Source organism: Wolffia australiana, chromosome 3 (genome assembly GCF_029677425.1).
Source record: "Wolffia australiana isolate 7733 chromosome 3, ASM2967742v1".
NCBI classification, from domain to species: domain Eukaryota; kingdom Viridiplantae; phylum Streptophyta; class Magnoliopsida; order Alismatales; family Araceae; genus Wolffia; species Wolffia australiana.
In genome coordinates this window covers 14,458,708-14,474,112 of record NC_135837.1, presented here as the reverse complement: position 1 = coordinate 14,474,112, position 15,405 = coordinate 14,458,708, and the positions used below count along the sequence as shown (strand labels likewise).

The 15,405-nt window shown below is 41.8% G+C and overlaps 1 protein-coding gene and 1 long non-coding RNA gene across 2 annotated transcripts; one reads left to right on the top strand and one right to left on the bottom strand.

The window, feature by feature from the left end:
• Positions 1–2,055: 2,055 nt before the first annotated feature.
• LOC144700995 (NAC domain-containing protein 21/22-like) lies at positions 2,056–8,426 on the bottom strand. The gene is made up of 3 exons (XM_078572624.1): positions 8,101–8,426; positions 5,943–6,217; positions 2,056–2,684 (listed from the first exon to the last, which is right to left on the bottom strand). Exons 1-3 carry the CDS (start codon positions 8,276–8,278, stop codon positions 2,244–2,246), a joined length of 894 nt encoding a protein of 297 aa, XP_078428750.1. The 5' UTR covers positions 8,279–8,426; the 3' UTR covers positions 2,056–2,243.
• Positions 8,427–14,744: 6,318 nt separating this feature from the next.
• LOC144700408 (uncharacterized) lies at positions 14,745–15,405 on the top strand. The gene is made up of 2 exons (XR_013580750.1): positions 14,745–15,058; positions 15,172–15,405. It is a non-coding gene; the product is annotated as an uncharacterized LOC144700408 (long non-coding RNA).

The following is a 15,405-nucleotide window of genomic DNA, read 5'->3' as shown; positions in this document are numbered from 1 at the left end:
GGCCACATTCCCAAATAGATCTGAGACTAGACAGTACATGGAGAGAGACAGAAGAGCACCAAGACAGACTTACTTTCAACCATCCATGATCTTAGAAATCCTGTTCAACCTGTTGCTTTCGACAAAGACCCACACGGAAATTAATTAAACCCGAAACTCTATTCAATTCTCTAGCTGGCACCATCCAGATAAACAGAAAATCGCCGCTAATCTTTGGGCTTTAATGATTACTGTTCTCGTTGAATACCCTGTGAAGTCCTGCCTTAAACTAGATTCTCCTTCAATTTTACCAAAGAGCTGCTATGAAAGCTGAATAATTGGTTTATAAGACGACCTGTAACTCTCATTTCCGGGAAAAAAAACAGTGTCTCTGTGCCTAGAGAATGGTTTATTTCAATCGAAATACACAAACCCATCAGTTGTGGGCAAGTAACTAGAGAATGGGTTGAAAGATAAAAGGAAAACTGAACCAAGAACCAGATGAAGCTTGTTGAGTTAGGTTATGATTATTGTTGTCTTTGAATATCCTGTGCAGTCCTGCCTTAAACTAGATTATCCTTCAATTTTACCAAAGAGCTGCTCTGAATCAACAATAACTGGTTTATAAGACAACCTGTAAGTCTCATTTCCGGGAAAAAAAACAGTGTCTCTGTCCCTAGAGAATGGGTTTATTTCAATCGAAATACACAAACCCATCATTTATGGGCGAGTAACTAGAGAATGGGTTCAAAGATACAAGGAAAACTGACCAAGAACTAGATGAAGCTTGTTGAGTAAGGTTATGGTTTACGCGTGCAAAGGCTTGCCCACCAAGAACGCGTTGGGCGCCGCAGCCAAATTCCGTTGTGTCAGTTGTGTTAGGCTAGCGAAGGCCCAAGCTTTGCCGCCAGCCAAAAGTTTGTGATCTAGTCCGTTGGGAAGCTGTTATGTCATGGGTATGTGACTTGGTTTTCTGGGCCCCAATTCTTTGAATTTATTTTTATCATCTTCAGCTCTTCTCTCTCAAAATTGGTTTTGTTCATAGAAGATCTTGCTTTTCTGATGGTTGTTCTTATAATTCCTTATGGGGTGTGATTGTGGGAGGCCAAGAGAAGACTAATAATGGCCATTAAGACATGCTTCTTGGAAAAGTCAATAAACAGGCCAATGGGTTTGGCTTCGGTCAAGTCTAATAAAGTATTGAAAGTGGATGATGATGACTTGAGGTGTATTAAGTCTTGGTCCACCTCACATCCCTTGGGATGTAAGGGAAAAAGCCAGTTATGGAGGGAACAAGGGGGGCTCCACCTCATCCTTTGCAACCTCCACGTTGTTCTTTAAGAAGAAACGTTATTTTTTGCAGAATTTTAAAAAGTTTGTCGGAAAGTGGGGTCGATAAGATGGGATGTCTCTGCCTTTTTTTCCCAGGAATTGCAAAGCTTTGAAACGCGCATTAGCTATTCGGACTTGTCTCGCTGGTGTGCAACGTAAGTGCAGACAGAATTTGCGTCTCAATTAGATGAAATCCATTAGAACAAAATATAAAGAGGTGTTTATTTTGTGCAAGCTTCTGTACAAGCTTTATTTTGAACGATTGGCTGGGAAAGAGAGGTTTTTGAAAATGTATTCTTTTATATATATGGTGATGGGTAGGGAGGAAGGGAGAGATTGAGAGAGAGAGAGAGAGTGTGTCACATGGACAGAGAAGATTCCCATCTCCGAAATAAACAGAAAATGGGCGATTGTCGGTAGCAATCTGATTATTATAATATTATTTAGGTATGTAGCTTTCACATTTAAGTTTTTCTAAAAGCATGAGGCCCACCTAAACTTTCAATAACTCAATCATGATCTCAGCATACCTAATAAAATAGAGGAATCCAGTACGCTTTCGCCATCTATATCATCAAATTCCTAAAACTGAAAAATGAAGGCATAGTCGTTTTCAGCCATTGGCAAGAACGACACTTCACCTTGCTGCCAACTTTCTCTCACAGTTGGCACATTCACACATCGATTCCCATCACCAAAATGATGAGTCCAGGGAGGCCACAACTCACAAGACAGTGCAAAACATGCATTAATTTATCAGTTACAGTCTTCTCTCCCGCATTCTGCTGGGATTACTATTTAAGTATGTGTCCAATAGCAATTAGTATGTACATGGGGGGCTGTCCCTAGCCATGGAGCAGGAGAACAGTGACCCTAGTGATAAAAAAATAGACACATGAGGATGATGATAGTGAAGTCTCCTGGGGAGGAGGTCAAAAAGGGTTCCACATAGAAGCAGCCCCAGTCTCGGTGAGGTAGCTTTCAGAGCTGGCCTCATGGGGGATGTGTGGCTCAGACTTCAATTGGCCACCCATTTTGGTGAGGTGGTCTAGAACTGCCTTGATAGCCTTCTTCTCGCTGCGGAAGGGGTTGAGATAAGGGCCAAGGTCAGGGGCCGAAGAAGAGGAGGGCCCGGCAAGAGTTGGTAGCGCCGGCGGTGGTGGCTGTGGCTGTGGCTGCGGTGTGGTGTAGCTGGAGAAGCAGGGCACCTGCTCGTTACCGTCCAAGGCCAGGGGGCTGTGCTCAAAGCTGATGAACGAGTCCATGAGAGCTGGCAAGGAGGATGATCCCGTGTCGTCAAAGCAGTTCTCATCGCCGGGCTTGGAGCAGATCCCCCGGCTCTTGTAGAACACCCGACACAGCACCCAGTCCTCCTGAACCAAAGAATTGCACCCACCTTAGAAATTGAGCTATAGCCGATAGCAAGGGCGCTACTTCTCTTCTTAACATTTAGATAGATTGTTGATATCTAATTCTCCCCCAAGGATCTAATAATGTTAGAATTTGAATGCTGTACACTAGAAAAAAGCTATAGCTGATAGCAACGGCGCTACTTCTCTTCTTAACTTTTAGGCAGGATGTTTATATCCAACTCTCCCCCACGATTGTGATAACCAAGTTAGAATTTGAGCACTAACCACTCTGCTAAAGCTATAGCTGGGCACGACGTCTCTTCATAACATTTAGGCAATATGTTGACCTCCAACACTCTTGCCCAAGGCTCTGCTAGCCTTGTTAGAATTTGAGAATTTGAAACTGTGCTAAAAGCTATAGCTGATAGAAAGGGCAAGAGTGTTGTGCTACTTCTCTTCTAAACATGGCAGTGTGCTAAAAGTAACTGTGCTAAAAGCCATAGCCCATAGCAAGGGTGCTACTTCTCTTTTAACATTTTGGCAGGATGTTGACCTCCAAGATTCAGCTTCTCTCTCTCTCTCTCTCTCTCTCTCTCTCTCTCTCTCTCTCTCTCTCTCTCTCTCTCTCTCTCTCTCTCTCTCTCTCTCTCTCTCTCTCTCTCTCTCTCTCTCTCTCTCTCTCTCTCTCTCTCTCGATATATAAATATATATCTATCTATCTATCCATAAAGAAAGCTAGGTTAGTGGCTTTCCAACTTCTTCAAGAGAGGACAACTCATCAACTACTACCTATCTTTCTCACTGCACGTCATGCCCATGTTGCATGATACAACTGATAGCTAACAGCCAAGTTATAAGAAATTTCTTGGCGACAAATGGCCTTTAGTGAGTAATATAGAAGGGAAGGACATCCGCCACGGGGGCTCTGAAAGCAACAAGAGGAAGGAAAGCTCTGAGAAACACTCGACGGTGCATGGGTGATGGTGGGGTGGATTCCGTGTGTGATAAGAAATATCCTCTGGATATGTAACCCTAGCCCTAGTCATCTTCATCGTCATTTCAACTCTTTTCCTCCATACGAATATACTTATCCTATAGACTTTGTTTCGTCTACTTCGATATTTTCATGGCTCTCTTCGATTCTTGTTCCTTTTGACAAGCCCCTCTTATGGACTCATCGGCCAGTCATACCTCACCGTCCCCATCCAAAAACCACTAAACCCATGAGTTTCAGACAATCATATCATCCCCCAATGATAAAATAGAACTCTTTCTCTGTCTATCTTTATCTATCTTTGTCAACGAGTCTTTTGTGACATAATGGACGATGACAATTGGGGCAAGAGAAGTAGGTTGCATTCATCTGGACCTAGCCTATCGTTCTCTCTATTGCATCCACCGACTACAACCCTAACACCGCTGCCACTACACATCTCTCTCAAAGTATCCACAAATCAGATGATTTGCACCTTGTTTTCTCTCTTTCGTAGTCTCTCTCACACTAAAATTCTTTGTTAATACTTTCTATCAAGGGAATTGAGGAATAGGGCAGGTGGAGGGTGGGTATCAGTCGCCTTCCGACAGTATAAACTACGCCTACTCTTTGTATTCTCTCTCTCTCTCTACCAAACCGCTGTGGCCACCTTCGTTCACACGAGGCTACTACGTCTCTTTCTCACAACAGGGGTTCAAAAATTAAGAAACATTAGTTTAAGGGTGGATTCAGCTAATTGATGGGTGGGTCCTTGTAAATCCTGACCTTCTCTAGAACCACGTCTACATCTCTCTATTTTATCAATGTATCTACATCAACCCTCGGCCTTTTTTACACACCGGCATCCTATCTTTCTCTCTCCCCGTCACTCCATGAATCTAATAATCAGAAGAACGAGTGAAAAAATGAACAGGGCAAAGTAAGGATAGACCCAGATATGATCTCCATACTTCTTCCATCTCCATATTTCTCTCTCTTCATCTAACCTTCATAACGGTCCCCAATGAATCTAATGATCAGAAGATCGAGGGAAAAAGGGAATATAACAAAGGAAGGATGAACCATAAATATGTCCTTCCCATAATCTTAAATCACATCTCCCTGATCTCCATCCTTCAAGGTACAGGATTTAATCCCTCTTTCTCTCTCTTCATCTAACCGTCATAACTTTCTTCCTTTGCCCAGCTGTAAATTCTCTCTTTCACACGCACTGTCTCTTCATCCAACATCACTGCCTTCGTGCATCAACAGCAGAGGTCCTCAACCTCTCTCTGTTTCTCTGTTCACTTGACCATCATAAGTATATTCTTCCACTTTATAGCACTAAACCCTCACAAACCCTAATTTTTTTCTGAGAAATCTGACGACATATGCATGAGAAAGAAGGGTGATCGCAAAAGATTAAGAAAGAGATAGATTTAGACAGATAGAGAAACAGAAAGGAAGAAAGGCGATGACAAAAGATTAAGTTAGAGATAAATATATAGATTGATAGGTAGATAGATAAAGGTAGAGAAAGAGAGAAAAGAAGGGTGATAGCAAAAGATTAAGATAGAGAAAGATATATAGTTAGACGTGGAGAAAGAGAGAGAGAGAGAAGGGTGATCGGAAAATTTTAAGGTCTAGATAGATACAAGATAGAAATGGAGAAAAAGAGAGAGAAAGAAGGATGATCGCAAACGATTGAGATAGAGATAGGTCGATGGATAGATAGATAGATAGATAGATAGATAGAGAAAAAGAGGGATAACGAGAGAGAAAGATGGAAAACAGATAGAACGAGAAAAAGAAAGACAGAAACCAGCGAGAAGGAGAAAGAGAAGGATAGACATCAGAGGGAAAGAGAGAGATATAGAGAGAGAGGTAGAGAGAGAGAGAGGGAGAGAGAGAGAGAAAGAGAGAAAGAGAGAGAAAGAGAGAGAGAGAGAGAGAGAGAGAGAGAGAGAAAGAGAATGAGAGAGAGAAAGAGAAAGAGGAGAAAGAGAGAAAGAGAGAGAGAAAGAGAAAGAGGAGAAAGAGAGAAAGAGAGAGAGAAAGAGAAAGAGGAGAAAGAGAGAAAGAGAGAGAGAAAGAGAAAGAGGAGAAAGAGAGAAAGAGAGAGAGAAAGAGAAAGAGAGAGAGAGAACAAAAGAAGAAAGAGAAAGAGAGAGAGAGAACAAAAGAAGAAAGAGAAAGAGAGAGAGAGAACAAAAGAAGAAAGAGAAAGAGAGAGAGAGAACAAAAGAAGAAAGAGAAAGAGAGAGAGAGAGAGAGAGAGAGAGAGAGAGAGAGAGAGAGAAGGGTACCTTGAAGGAGGACTTGAGGGCGACGGGACCCTCCATCCGGAACTCGTGCATGACCCAGTCGGTCTTCTTACCGCGGGGGGCGCGGCCCTGGTAGAAGACGAGCGTCTTCCTCATGCCCACCAGCCCACCCCGGCGCGGATCTTGCACCTGCCTGTCTTTGCCCGTCGCCTTCCAATACCCCGACACCGTCGCCCTGTTCGTCCGCTGCCCCGTCGCGTACTTTCGATCCCTCAGGCTGTAGAAGTACCACTCCTTTGACCCAACGCACGCCGCCTCTGGTTAACACAGTCAAGCCAACCCATCTCAGTCGTCCATATTCCTATACATACTCCTCTCTTCCTCACATCTATCTATATATCTATTGCTTTCTTTCTTTCTTTCTTTCTTTCTTTCTTTCTTTCTTTCTTTCTTTATAACTATCACTCTGTCTGTCTGTCTATCCATCCATCTCTCTCTCTATCTTTCATTCTTTCTTTCTTTATAACTATCAATCTGTCTGTCTGTCTGTCTGTCTACCATCCATCTCTCTATCTATCTTTCATTCTTTCTCTCTCTGTATGTATCTAGCTAGCTATCAATCTCTCTATTTATCTATCTATAAATCTATCTTTCAATCTATAAATCTACCGATCAATCTATCTCTCAATTAATCTGGCAAGCTAGCTATTTTTTCGATCTGTCTACCCAGTTATCTATCTATCTCTCTTTCTTTCTTACTCTGTATCTATCTTGCTTGCTATTTTTTCGATCTGTCAATCCAGTTATCTATCTATCTATCTATTCATTTAGCTATCTATCCAGTAATCTATATTTCTATTGATATAAATCCGTTCGCATCTATCATTCAATAGCTGTAATTCTTTCAGTAGCTACGGCTATCTATATCCATATATGTAGTTGCATGGATATAGACAGTCATAGTTATCTTTCTTTGGACAGATGTAATCTACGCGTAACCCTCTACCTACTTATCTATCTATTCATCAAATTATCTATCTAGTGATCTATATTTCTATGGATATATTTCCGTTCACATCTATCATTCAGTAGCTGGAATTCTTTCGGTAACTATGGCTATCTATATCCATATATCGATATAGATGGTCATAGTTACCTTTTGTTGACAGATACAATCTACGCGTAACCCTCTACCTATTTATCTATCTATCTAGTTATCTATCAAAATATTATATATCTCCCTATCGATGCAAGTCTTCGTCCATCTATCGCTCTATAAATATATCAAAATATTATATATCTTTCTATATCTATGTTTATCTTTATCCATCTATCAAATTATCTATCTTTCGATAGATATGAATCTTGTGCATATCTATGTATCTATCTACCTGCGGTGCGGGTAGGATTGAGGTTAGGGTTTCTTTTTTCCTGCCGCTGCATATGGATGGATCAAGAGGGCAAAAGAAGGCCTGACTGAGATGAGGTTGTCTTGGAGGGGCTCTTATGTCAATGATGGGTACTTCTTTTCGGGAAATCAAGAGAGGGGAGAGAAACAAATGTACCCAACCAGTTGATTGGTAGGAATCGTATCTCGAGATTTGGAAGAAATATTATCCTCTTCAATATCAGGTAAAAAAAGATGTTTTCCTGAGAAACCCAGATCGCAAAATCTCATCTTTTGAACAAGGTCATCACCCTCTGATTCAGTTTTTTCCCAATTTTTCCAGAACTAATTAAACCAACCTTCCTAATTTTCCAATTATGGCATTAATACCGCTGCACCGGTCCTGGAGGAAGCCCAAGCCTTCACTCCTTGCACCAGGACGGCAACCCGATCAAGCCTTCTAACTAAGGTTTAAGAGCCATAATTAGAGTAATATCAGATGTTGGAATAATCTCTTCCTAACGCTCTTCCTAGAAATCAAGGGTAATCAAGAAGAAGAAAAACGGGTGTTTGAGATGGATTGGAGAGGGCGAATTGAGGACTATGCTAAATAGGCAGATAAATTGGTAGCCAATTGAGAACCTTAGATTCTCTCTCAAGAATCGCATGCTCTGGAGAGAGAGATCGCGTGTATGCGTGCACAAAGATCGGCGGCCTCTTTGCAAGATCACGCTTAGAGAGAGAGGGGAGGGGCGAGAAAAGTGTGAGAATTGAGGAGAGAGGGATGGTTAGAGAGAGAGATAAGGGGGTTACCGGGGAGATCCCATGGCTCGCACTTGTTGAGGTCGACGTCGACCATCAAGGGAACGCCGTCGCCATGGCCGGCCCCGGCGATTCTTCTGGCGAGATAGTCGCAGATGAGCTCTTCGTCTCTGGGGTGGAACCTGAATCCTGGCGGCAATTTCGCCTCCATCATGCACAGGAAGCTCATCTCCCCCCCAAACTGATGTTAGAGAGAGAGATGGACCGCTCTCTCAGAATCAGGAAAAGAGGATGGCGATGATGATTATGGTAAGACGAAGAAGAAGAAGAAGAAGATGTAGACAGATGTTCGTGGGGAGTATAGACGAGAGAGAGAGAGAGATCTCGAAGACGGAGGTAGCAGGAGGTAGGGGAGTATTAATAGGGGCTTAAGTCAACCTCAAAGCAGGAACTCTGCCCGAGGGATAGTAATCTACCGCGCGTAAGAAAAATTCCTTTTTCACACATGAAACTGTAGAGTGACAGAGAAAGGGGGCGAACGAGAATGAAGTAGAGGGGGGGCGGGGAAGCCAAAGAGAGAGATAGAGAGGGAGAGAGAAAGAGGCGAGAAAGAGATATAGATAGAGAGCGAGACAGAGAGACCGGGAGGGAGAGAAAGAAAGAGAGAGAAAGAGATAGATACCGAGAGCGAGAAAGAGACAGACGGAGAGAAAGAGAGAGAAGGAAAGAGAGAGAGGGTAAAAAAAGAGGGACAGAGGGGGAGAAAGAGAGAGAGGGCGAGAAAGAGATAGAAAGAGAGAAAGAGATAGAGTCATAGAGAGAGAGGGAGAAAAAGATAGAGATTAGAGAGAGGAAAAAAAGAGGGAGAGCGGGAGAGAAAGCGAGAGAAAGTGAGAAAGAGATAGAGAGAGAGGGAGAAAGAGATAGAGAGAGGAAAAAAAGAGGGAGAGAGGGAGAGAAAGAGAGAGAAAGAGATAGAGAGAGGGAGAAAGAGAAAGAGAGAGGGAAAAAGGGAGAGAGGGAGAGAGAGAGAAAGAGAGAGAGAGAGAGGGAGAAAGAGATAGAGAGAGGAAAAAAAGAGGGAGAGAGGGAGAGAAAGAGAGAGAAAGAGAGAGAAAGAGATAGAGAGAGGGAGAAAGAGAAAGAGAGAGGGAAAAAAGGGAGAGAGGGAGAGAGAGAGAGAAAGAGATAGAGAGAGAGGGAGAAAGAGATAGAGAGAGAGGGAGAAAGAGAAAGGGAAAAAAAGGGAGAGAGGGAGAGAGAGAGAGAGAAAGAGATAGAGAGAGAGGGAGAAAGAGAAAGAGAAAGGGAAAAAAAGGGAGAGAGGGAGAGAGAGAAAGAGAGTGAGAAAAAAAAGAGATAGTGAGAGGGAGAAAGAGATAGAGAGAAAAAAAGAGATAGAGAGGGGAAAAAAGGGATAGAGAGATGGAGAAAGAGATAGAGAGAGGAAAAAGAGAGAGAGAGGGCGAGAAAGAGAAAGAGAGAGACAGAGAGAGAGGGAGAGAGAGAGAGAGAGAGGGAGAAAGAGATAAAGAGAGAGGGAGAGAGAGATAGAGAGAGGGAGAAAGAGATAGAGAGAGGGAGAAAGAGATAGAGAGAGAGGGAGAGAGAGAGAGAGAGAGAGAGAGGGAAAGAGATAGAGAGGGAGAGAAAAAGAGAGAGGGCGAGAAAGAGAAAGAGATTGAGAGCGAGAAAGAGAGAATAAAAGAGGGAGGGAGAGAGAGAGAACGAATTAAAAAAAAGAGGAAGAGAAAAAAAGAAAGAAAGCGGAAGAGAAAGAGAGAGAGAGAGAGAGAGAGCAAGAAAGACAGAGAATGAAAGAGCCAAAGAGCAAGAGAGAAAGAGATAAAGAGAGGGAAAAAATTAGAGAGATAAAGAGAGAGAGAGAGAAAGAGATAGAGAGTGAGAGCAAAAAATTAGATAGAGAGTGAGAGAGAGAGAGGAAGAGAAAAAGAGAGAGAGCCAGAGGAGAGAGGAAGAGAAAGAGAGAGAGAGCCAGAGGAGACAGGAAGAGAAAGAGAGAGAGGAGGAGATAGAGAAAGAGAGAGAGGACGAAATAGAGAGAAAGTAAGAGATAGAGAGAGGAGGGGATAGAGAGAGAGGAAGAGAAAGAGAGAGAGGAGGATATAGAGAAAGAGAGAGAGGACGAAATAGAGAGAAAGTAAGAGATTGAGAGAGGAGGGGATAGAGAAAGAGGAAGAGAAAGAGAGAGAGGAGGAGATAGAGAAAGAGAGAGAGGACGAAATAGGGAGAAAGGAAGAGTTGAGAGAGAGGAGGGGATAGAGAAAGAGGAAGAGAACGAGAGAGAGATAGAAAGAGAAGGAGATAGAGAGAGGAAGAGATTGAGAGAGAGGATGAGAAAGAGAGAGAGGGAGAGAAACAGAGAGAGGGAGAGAAAGAGAAAGAGGAAGAGATATAGAGAGAGAAAGAGATATAGAGAGGAAGAGAAAGTGAGAGATTAAGGAGAGAGAGAGAGGGAGAGAAAGAGAGAGGAGGTGATATAGACTATAGAGAGAAAGAGATAGAGAGAGAGGAAGAGAAAGTGAGAGATTAAGGGAGAGAGAGAGAGAGGTGTACGCGGTTCAGAGACAGCGTCGCATGTTTACCAACCGAAAGTAGAGAGAAAGAGAAGTAGAGAAGACCCAGTAGGAGAATGAAACATGTAGGAGAGAGAGAGGTTACTGAAGAAAAAAGTGTGAGAGAGAGAGAGAGAATGAGAAAAAGAGAATATTTTATAGAAATGAGGAGCGAGTGAACGAGAGAGAGAAAATTAATGAGATAAAATAAGAGAAACTGAGAGAGAGAATTATAGATGGAAGGAAAATTGTGGATACAGAAATAGAGAGAGATAGAACTATAGAGGGAGAAAAAATAAATAGAGAGAGATAGAATGATGGATGAGAGAAAAATGTAGAGAAAAAAATAAATATTTAGAGACAGAGATATATATATATATATAATATTAGATGAGAGAAAAATGTAGAGACAGAAACAAAGGAAGATATAATTATACATAGAGAAAATTGTACATGGAGGAAAAAAGGTAGAGAGAAAAACAAATGAAGATAGAATGATAGATGGAGAGATAAAATGCTGAGAGAGAAACAGTGATATATATATATAATTGTAGACGGGGAGAAATGTAGAGAGAGATGAATTATTGACGTAGATAAATACCTAGAGAGAAACAGAGATAGATAGATTTATAGATAGAGAGAAAAATGTAGGATGAGAGACAGAGAAAAATAAATGCATAGATGGGTAGAAAACTGTAGAGAGAAAAATAGAGAGAGAGAGAGAGAATGATAGATGGAGAGAAAAATAGAGAGAGAAAGAGTGATAATGGATAGAAAAATAGAGAGAGAAAGAGTGACAAATGGAGAGAAAAATAGAGAGAAAGAATGATATGATAGATGGAGAGAAAAATAGAGAAAGAGAGAGAGTGATATGATAGATGGAGAGAAAAATAGAGAAAGAGAGAGTGATATGATAGATGGAGAGAAAAATAGAGAGAGAATGATAGATGGAGAGATAAAGAGAGAGAGAGAACGATAGATGGATAGAAAAATAGGGAGAGAATGATAGATGGAGAAAAATGTAGAGAGAGATATAATGATAGAGATAAATATAGAGATAGAGAGAGAAAATGATCGAAGGAGAGAAAAATGTAGAGAGAGGTATAATGATAGATGGAGAGATAAATGTAGACAGAGAGAATGATAGATGGAGAGAAAAATGTAGAGAGAGACATAATGATAGATGGAGAGGTAAACGTAGAGAGAGAGAATGATAGATGGAGAGAAAAATGTAGAGAGAGATATAATGATAGATGGAGAGGTAAATGTAGAGAGAGAGTCATAGATGGGGAGAAAAATGTAGAGAGAGGAAGAGAGAGGACTCCAGGATGTCAAGGGGGTATCTTTAAGGTCATGTGGTCCCCACCGAGGTGACGTGGAGCTTATTTAGGAGCTGTGTACCAGCAAAATTGCGGGCCCCATCGCCGACGGGTCTTTCTATTCCCATCCAGCTCCCTTACCGCACGTGTGGGACCGGGGATGGGCGCCGCCGGAAGCGATGACGTCACTGCTGATTTGGCGGCTGGAAATCGAGTTTCCGGATTTGCCCCTCGGCGGGGCATGGGCAGCCGTTGGCGGGCAAGGTTAGGCCCGATGATGTCGGCCATTAGCCAAATCCACAGACCTTACCCTCTTTGCACCCCAAACCCCTAAACAGGAAACTTTGCCCAATTCTCTCTCTCTCTCTCTCTCTCTCTCTCTCTCTCTCTCTCTCTCTCTCTCTCTCTCTCTCTCTCTCTCTCTCTCTCTCTCTCTCTCTCTCTCTCTCTCTCTCTTCCCCTCTTTCTCCCCCCACGTCTCTCTATCTATTTCTCTCTCCCTTTTTCTCTAACCATAACTCTCTTTTCTCTTCTCTCTCTCCTCTCTCTCTCTCTCTCCCTCTCTCTCTCTCTCTCTCTCTCTCTCTCTCTCTCTTCCCCTCTTTCTCCCCCCACGTCTCTCTATCTATTTCTCTCTCCCTTTTTCTCTCTAACCATAACTCTCTTTTCTTCCCTCTCTCTCTCTCTCTCTCTCTCTCTCTCTCTCTCTCTCTCTCTCTCTCTCTCTTTCTATCTCTATCCTAATTCTTTTTCTCTCCCTTTCTGTCTCTCTTTCACTTTCTCTCTTGCTCTCTCTAACTATATATATATCTCCTTCCCTTTATTATTCTCTTTCTCTCTTTATCCCAATTATTTTTCTCCCTTTCTCTCTCTATCCCAATTCTATTTCTCTCTCTCTAGCTATATATCTTTCTCTCCTCCCCTTTATTATTCTCTATTTCTCTTTCTCTCTCCCTTTCTCTCTTTCACTATCCCTTTCTCCCTCTAACTAAATCTCTCTCTCCCTCTCCCAGTTCTCTTTTATTTTCCTCCCAATTCTCCTTCTCTCTCACTTTCTCTCTCTTCCTCCCCTCTCTCTTTCACTTTCTCCTCTCTTCTTCTGTCTGACTGTCTCACCCATCCCCATTCTCTCTCTCTCTCTCCCTTTTTCTGTTTTTCTCTTTCTCTCTTCCTCCCCTCTCTCTTTAACTTTCTCCTCTCTCTCTGTCTCTCCCATCCCCACTCTCTCTCTCTTTCCTTTTTCTTTTTCTCTCTTTCTCTCCCTTTCACTCTCTCTCCATCTCTCCCTTTCACTCTTTCTCTTTCTCACTCTTTCCTTCTCTCTCTTTCGTTTTCTCTCTCATCTCTCCCTTTCACACACACTCTCTCTTCCTCTCTCTTTCTTTCTCTCGTGTATTTGGGCGGAGGGAAGAAAGAGATAGAGGGGAAAATTGGAAAGTGGCGACGTCTTTGGGACTAAGGCAAATCTGGAAAGACAAGTTCAGGTATTTCGTGTTTTGTGTTCAGGAAGAGAGAGAAGTATGGAGAGAGAAAGAGAGAGAAATATGGAAAGAGAAAGAGATCGAGAGAGATCTGTAGAGAGAGAAAGAGATAGAGAGATATAGAGAGAGAGTTGGGGAGTCAACGAACCTGCTACCCACTCCCTATTTTAGTAAATCGTATTATGAGAGTCGGGATTCTTGTCCTTAGCGGATTTGGGAGAGTTGTAGCCCTCTCGCTCTCTTTCTCTCTCTATCCTATTTGACATTTTTGTCATCCGATAATCTCCAGTTATCATCCATCGCATCGTCATTCTATCATCAATACATATATGTGTGTATATGATCCATTCATCCATCTATCAATTTATAGTCCATTTATCGATATATCCATCCCTCTATCCATCTACATATGCATAAATTTATCTGTCTATGAGTCACCCCGTTCTCTTATCTATACTGCTATCACATCACATGCATATCTTCCCTTTAGTTTAGCCTCTTGCGCGTCATCATCATCATGGCTGTTATTATTTCATGCAACTCATTATTTTTTACCATTGTGATCCACTTTTCATAATCAGACCATAAATGTCAATCCATGATGCCCACCAGTATCATATTTTTACCCTTCTCTCTATCACTATCACTTCTCTCAAACGCTCATATTCACGTTCATCTTTGTATCTATATTTCGATTGGTCTATCTATCTATCTATCTATCTATCTATCTTCCCTGTCGTCATCATGTGTATTATCAATTATTTCCTCGGCCCTCTATATCCATCGCTCTCTCTTTCGCATGAATATGATCAAAAGTATAGCTCCAAGGCCAATAATAAATGAGAAATTCCTCACCAGGCATCAAATTTTTTGGGGTAGTTCATCGGCGCTTCAAATCGTTGACTTTCTGTTATTAAAAAATCTACGGAAATATTGAATAATAATAAATTCCGCGATTAATCGGTGGATGCCAGACATTGTCAGGCAATAGTGAGATTCCCGGGGTGACTTTGATGAATATTTAACAACAATTTTTAAGTTCCGAAAACTAAGGGAAATTCTTTGACATTAAATATTAGTAAACTCGAAAAGAACAGAACCTTTTCATAGCAAAAATATTTCAGTAGGTACAGTACCCAATACAAATATTTATTAGGAAATTCCCCTGAGAATTGAAATAATTGAGAAAGAGGGACAGGAAACTACATAAAATAACAAATAAAAATGTATTTCTTAAAATTTTCCAGGTAACTAGGAACTTTCCAATACCCCAGTAATCCTGGGCTCTGCTCCACCGTTAAGATGAATATAGACGGCCACGAATGCCCACTGCCCGTTAAATGTCGCTGTCATTTTCTTGTGACAGCTGGCGTCCTAAGAATTAGACACGTATCCAAAGGAAAAATAAGAAATAGCAAAATTATTTTTAAAATGAGGTAATCAATAATAATTATTGTTCTGTCTACAGTTTGGGGGGTGTCCTGGAGCTATAAAAGCCGAACGACGGATTGGCCGACGAATAACTAAGTGGTTGAGTTCTCTCGGATTGATAGCGGACAGATCTGGGACATTTGCTCATTTTAACGCCGAGATTACGCTCAATGTCGCTGATTTGGTGGAAGAATTGTCTACAGTAATTTTCCGATCGATTTATCGTTGTTATGCTGCTCCTAGTGTTGATTTTGATGCTGAATTTGTTGTGGATCTTTCTTTTTGAGGTCGTGTACTCTGTTCTGGATTTCGCAGGCTCGCTGAATCGGGATTTTCAAATGTTCGATCATTTGTTGGCGGATGAACTCTATTTAGGTTTCGGATCGCGGAGGCAGTGATTATAGAGGGGCGGCGGATTCCACAGCGGTGTGTTTCTGATTGATCGTGCGAGGAATTTCTCTTATCTGCCGCTATTGATGTCTTGATTTTAATAATTTAATTGATTGAAAATCATGATTATTGAGGTCGTATCCTCTTTCTGATTCGCGA